Source organism: Trichechus manatus, unplaced genomic scaffold, assembly GCF_000243295.1.
Source record: "Trichechus manatus latirostris isolate Lorelei unplaced genomic scaffold, TriManLat1.0 scaffold00142, whole genome shotgun sequence".
Taxonomy (NCBI): domain Eukaryota; kingdom Metazoa; phylum Chordata; class Mammalia; order Sirenia; family Trichechidae; genus Trichechus; species Trichechus manatus.
The window spans coordinates 5,596,647-5,602,646 of record NW_004444078.1 but is presented as its reverse complement, the minus strand read 5'-3'; the positions used below and the strand labels follow the sequence as shown (position 1 = coordinate 5,602,646).

The window sequence follows — 6,000 nt, the reverse complement described above, 5'->3', positions numbered from 1 at the left end:
GTCATAGGGCAACATTTGTAGTAACTGTTAAATGAGAAACTATTTTGTTCTGTAAGCCTTCATCTTAAATGAGAATAACAGCACAATTCGAAGAGAGTAGTCAATGTCACTGAACTGTGCATGTAGAAATTTTTGAAATGGTGTATCTTTGGCTATGTGTATTTTCTCCAAAAAAAAAAGGTTGAGAAGTTAGACGGTTGATATGTTGTGGAGTTGTTAACCAATGTCATAAAAGAATGTGTGTGCTGCTGTTTCATGAGAAACTATTTGTTCTGTAAGCCTTCACCAGAAGTACAATAAAGAAAGAAAGAAATACACAAGAAAAAAAAAAAAGAATATAATGCTCAAGGCAGACTTCTTTTTTTACTAGCTAAGCTAGGCTGTTGTTTAGTTTTAAGATGACTTCAGGGGTTATTTTTGGTTTAAGGTTTTAAGTTTATCTCAGGGCAATAGTTTCAGGAGTTCATGCATCCTCCATGGGAATTTGAAATTCTTTTCTGCATTTCCCCCCTCTGCTAATCTTATAATATTGGTATTAATATATTTCATCAACTTCCTCTCTACATGTTTACAAAGCCAAGATGAGATTAGCTTAGTTTAAACAGTTAATTTTAAGCAGTATAAATTATCTATACATTTGTGTATTTTATCAGCACATAATATAAACATGCATACAATATTGCATTCAGTAAAGACCATTTGTAAAATTTAAAAATATTTTAAATGTACTTACTTGAAATAAAAGAATATGCCAAGCGAGATAAGCAGTGATGCAATAGATAATCCATGTCCAATTATAGTCAGGTAAAACAAGTTCATTGCAGTCTATAATTTGTATAAATAAAACACAATTTATTTGTATGAATAAAAATTAAAGCTTATTTTAATACTGTAAGTACCTATAATCTTATTTGTGCAGAAGCTCAAATTCAGTGAACTACATTAGATTTTTAAAAGCACTTGGTAAATGACAATAGCCTTCCAATGGTTGGCTTGTAAACCAATAAATAACTTGAATACATCTGGAATAAAGACTATGCAGATTTACCATGTAGCTCATCAAAAGTTATGAAATGATACGCCCTTTTTTATTTAAGAAATTAGGAGTCATATATTACATGCATAAAATAATCATTTTATTGATCTAGGTTGTGTAATATAAGCCAGAAAAGGCTTTATTTGTGCCTTAGTTTCTCTTTTTTCTTTAACAAATTTGAGGCTTAGAGATAAATCTCAATATGGTAACTCATAGGATACTATGATCTATATTAATGTGTTCTAACTTGCTCCTGGTTTTAAATTTTTCTATTTTATTTTTATTTGTCTGTATCTTATTTATTTGTAACTTACCATTTTATTATATATTATTATCATTCTCTTGAAAATGCTTCACTAAAGGAAAGTAGGGGATACATTAATAATGGTAATTATTGTGACAGCTGGTATTTATCAGGGCTTACTCTATGCCAAGTAGTCTTCTAAGTATTTTCCTTGTATTAAGTCAATCCTCATGAAAACCTAAGGGTGGAATCTATTCTTATCCCCATTTTACACTTGAGGGGCCTGGGCTGAAGTAGAGAGAGGTTACATAGCTTTCCCAAGGTCACACAGCTGGTAAAAGGGTAGAGACCTGAAGTCATATATCAGAACTCATAATTTTGATCACTGTGACAATAACACGTAAAAAAAAATTGGCATAGCAGCAATTACAAAAATGCTTGGAGGATGGAGGGCACGGTTGGCAAACAAACATTGAAGGTGTGTATTATCTGGATAAAAATACAGGGTACACATGTGTTTTCCATCAAACCTTTATTATCTTTACAAACTAAGCCTAATTTTGACCTTAATATATGGTGTTAAAAGTGGGAATATGAGTGAGAGTAACTTTAAATAGCCTTTCAGAATGAGACCCCTTTGCTTTATAAACAGGATTGTTTAAACCCTGCTGGGTTAAATCTTGTTTACTTGAGTACAAGTCCTGAAGGTAATTCTAGAAATTCAACCACAAATAAAGGTTTTTTTTTTTTTTTTTTTTTGCTTTCTTACACTTTTAGAGTATGTTTTCCTTGTGAAATTTGATACCCCTGTACTGAGACATTGACTTGTAAATATATTATCACTTAACAGGCTAGGTTTTTCGTTTTCATTGTCATTTTCAAATTATACTGTGAAAAGTATTCAACAGAATGGAACACTGGCTAAATTTTTTCCAATACTGTGTTGGACAAAGAACTTTTTAAATAGGTAGGGCAAATTAAGTTTCCATCCACAATTATTACATACCTTAACTTTCTCATGCGTGTTAAGATTACACTGGGTGTAATTCGTCCATGTTCTGTTGCTTGCTGGATGTCTGAACCAGTTTCCATCTGGGTCACAAATCTTTGTAACTTTTTCTTTAATTGGAAAATTAAAAAGGGGAAAGGGAAACAATAATTTAATAAACCTAGGATTTATTAAGTAGGTGTCAAGGAGATTTATGTAAATTGTTGCTTTCACCTGAAGGGTCAAAGTCCTGAAAGTAATCAGGACAGAGCTGCATTGATTCAGTTCCTGCCGCAACATCATTCCAGCACAACCATCCATCCCAGGTTCTGTTGCAGTAAAGACCTTAAAGGAGAAAGTGAAAAGTTAGGAATAACTAAGCCACTCTCTCTAGTTACACAAGAAGACATAAAAGTCTTAATAGTGGTTTCATAATGATGTGTAGTAAAGACTGTCTACTGAAAATAAAGACAACATGTAGAATCTATAGGTATTACTTGCATTTTTCAACTAGTTATTATTAAAACAAGGAACCTTGGTGGCACAATTGTTAAGCCCTCAGCTGCTAATTGAAAGGCTGATGGTTCCAACCCACCAGCAGCTCTGAGGGAAAAAAGACCTGGTGATCTTCTCCCATAAATACTACAGCCTACAAAACCTTAGGAGCCCTGGTGGCATAGTGGTTAAGAGCTTGACTACTAACCAAAAGGTCAGCAGTTCAAGTCCACCAGCTGCTCCTTGGAAACTCTATGGGGCAGTTCTGCCCTGTGTGGCCCCTAACAACAACAACACGAAACATTATGGAGCAGTTCTACCCTGCCACATAGGGTCACTATAGGTTTAAATTAACTTGAGGGAACACAACAACAACAATTATTAAAATAATTAATTTCTAACTTAAATTTAGAAATATCTGAAAAAATTAATACAAAAGCTAAAATAAAAAAACTACACACAAGCATTCCATTCTTTAAGGACAAAAATATGTTGCTGGCATGCATAAATACCTTGAGATGTCATCATTGAATTGTAACTCTCAGTTGATTGAAAATACATCTCAGAATTTTAATGCAATAAACTGCACTGATTGTTTCTTATTCATAAAATTTAATATTAAATGATATACTAGCGATTAAGTGTGCCTGTATTGATTGCTTATCGGAAGTGTTTGATGGGAACTTAAAATAATACTTCAACACATACTAATTTAATTTTGCAGACTTAAAAATACACTTCTTAATATGCCAAATTTAACTAAAAATTAAATTTATTAAAATGCCAACCGAAAAAGCTGTATTGTGAAGTGACGGTTGTATAAATGTATATATAATAGTAGAAGTTACTATTGGTCATTATTCCTACAAAGGTGGAATAGACTTTATATAAAATCCAAAAGCAGAATGTCCATATGTGACTGATCAAATTAACTTATAAGTCAGTGACTATTTTTACATGGATGTTTGACTAAGCTTCCTGGCTCCTGAAATTTATCACGTATTGAGTCCAGGCCTATATGGACGCTGCCTGAGAAATCCGAAAAATATTTTAACCAAAATATTATGTTGTTGTTATTGTGTGTTGTCGATTCCGACTCATAGCAACCCTATTTGACAGGGTAGAACTGCCCCATAGGGTTTTCTAGGCTGTGATTAGGAGCTCGGCTGCTAACCAAAACGTCGGCAGATTGAATCCACCAGCCACTCCTTGGAAACCCTATGAGGCAGTTCTACTCTGTCCTATAGGGTCACTATGAGTTGGACTCCACGGCAATGAGTTTAATCTTTACTGGAGCAGATTGCCAGGTCTTTTGTCCCATGGAACCACTGGTGGGTTTGAACCTCTGACCTTTTGGTTAGCAGCCGAGCACTTAACTGTTGTGCTACCAGGGCTCAAATTTATCTCAACACTTGTGCATGGAACCATTGAAAATGGAGATAGTGTATGGCAATTTTAAGTTTTCCCATAGTCTTACAACAAAATATTCAACTCCTTTCATTTCTTAGGTTAACGAGTTATCTACGGGGATATGATCACACCTCAATGGCAATAACTATATCTAAAATATTGAAATTCTCTGGCTTCTATGAACTCTGGAATCATAAATTTCATTCAAAACTAGATAATTAATTATACCTTAAATTTAGGCTATTTGTTAGTGAATGAATGAATTGTACTCTATTGGTTAATGATTTTTCAGTTTATTCTTTATGAGGGTCAAGACGCTATAGAAGCTTTTTTTCCCAATATTTTTTCCATATTTTATTTCTCCACCTTATTTTGCATTCTTGGAATTAAATCAGGAAATATTGTATTGTTGGTAATTGATTCTATCTATCTAGTTTAGCTTTAATTTTAATTCTTAAAGATAACTATTCAGTAAATCAAGATGCTTTAATTTTAATTTCAAGATAACTATTTGTTAGTAAATCAAGATGCTGATTCACCTTAACCATAAAGTAGTCATTAAGTATTCCATTGAAAAGGTTTCTAGGGGTCAAACTGATCTGGGAAACACTAAGTTAAAATAAAGATGGCTGTTTATTGCAGACTTGCTGGAGTATTTAAAATTACAAAGTGCATTATGAAACTTCAAGAGAAAGATTTATTATGGCATAATCCTAAACTTATTTGATTTATTTGATGGAATTATTTTATTATCAAACACTTACATACATACTTCTATTGTTGGAGCCCTGGTGGGGTGGTGGTTAAGAGCTTGGCTGCTAGCCAAAAGGTTGGCAGTTCGGATCCACCAGCCACTACTTAGAAACCCTATGGGGCAGTTGTACTGTGTCCTATATGGTCACTGTGAGTCGGAATCAACTGCAACATGTGTGTGTGTGTGGTTTTATTTTTTTTTGTTATTGTTCAACAATTTAGTTTGAAACCTACTTTTAACTACATCTAAATGATTTGGAAGGTGTTAAATAAATAACTCTAGTAACACTTAAATGGAGTAATGTGAGAAATGGGATCCATTAATACAGAATTTGTGCACAAATATTTTTATTATTTGGTTATACAGTATATATTGACCTAACCTCAGATAATCTATCATTTTCTGGAATATTTTAAAAATGGTTTTAACTGGGTAAACATCTTACAGGGAAAATATTGGGCAAATATAACACTTAACTAGTTCTTCCAAGATGAAGAGGTTATATTGTTCAGTTAAATTTAGATTTTGATAATCGACCAATGTGGGAAAAAAAATACTTTTTCCTCTTTCTTACAAGCAAGAATCATTTTGACAGTTACAAATACTACTAATAATCTACTTTTAACATTTTATTTAAATAACAAACTATATATTTACTATCAATTTTTTTCAAAAAATTTTAAGATCTTTCTAAAAAAATTCTTTTCAAAAATTTAAAATCTTATTTTGTTTGAGAGTTTTAAAAAACGGAAGTCATCTAGTCTCTACATTTTGTTTTGTTTCCTTGTGAGTTTTACACTTTATATTTTGAAGGTGTCCTGTCATTAGGGTTGTGCCAGGTTAAATACAGTATCATTTTTTTTTTTTATTGTTTATTGCTTTTTGCTAAATCTGGCAACTCTACTGTGTTACTAATCTTTGTACCTTCAGAATCCAGGCAAATATTTGGCACTTAGTAGGTCCTCAATAGAGGAGCCCTGGTGACGCAGTGGTTAAAGATCTTGGCTGCTAACCAAAATGTCAGTGGTTTGAACCCACCAGCTGTTTGTTCCGCAGGAGATAAATGTGGTAGT

General features: G+C 32.9%; 1 protein-coding gene across 1 annotated transcript in view; it reads right to left on the bottom strand.

Annotated features, from left to right (window-relative positions):
- The window catches only part of CALCRL (calcitonin receptor like receptor), a 116,175-nt gene that overhangs the window by 48,351 nt on the left and 61,824 nt on the right, over window positions 1-6,000 (bottom strand). Inside the window, exons 7-9 of the mRNA XM_004385595.2 lie at window positions 2,503-2,613; window positions 2,287-2,399; window positions 734-825 (exon numbers count right to left, since the gene is read on the bottom strand). Of these exons, the coding sequence (XP_004385652.1) occupies window positions 734-825; window positions 2,287-2,399; window positions 2,503-2,613 (316 nt within the window). The remainder of the gene's footprint in view (window positions 1-733; window positions 826-2,286; window positions 2,400-2,502; window positions 2,614-6,000) is intronic.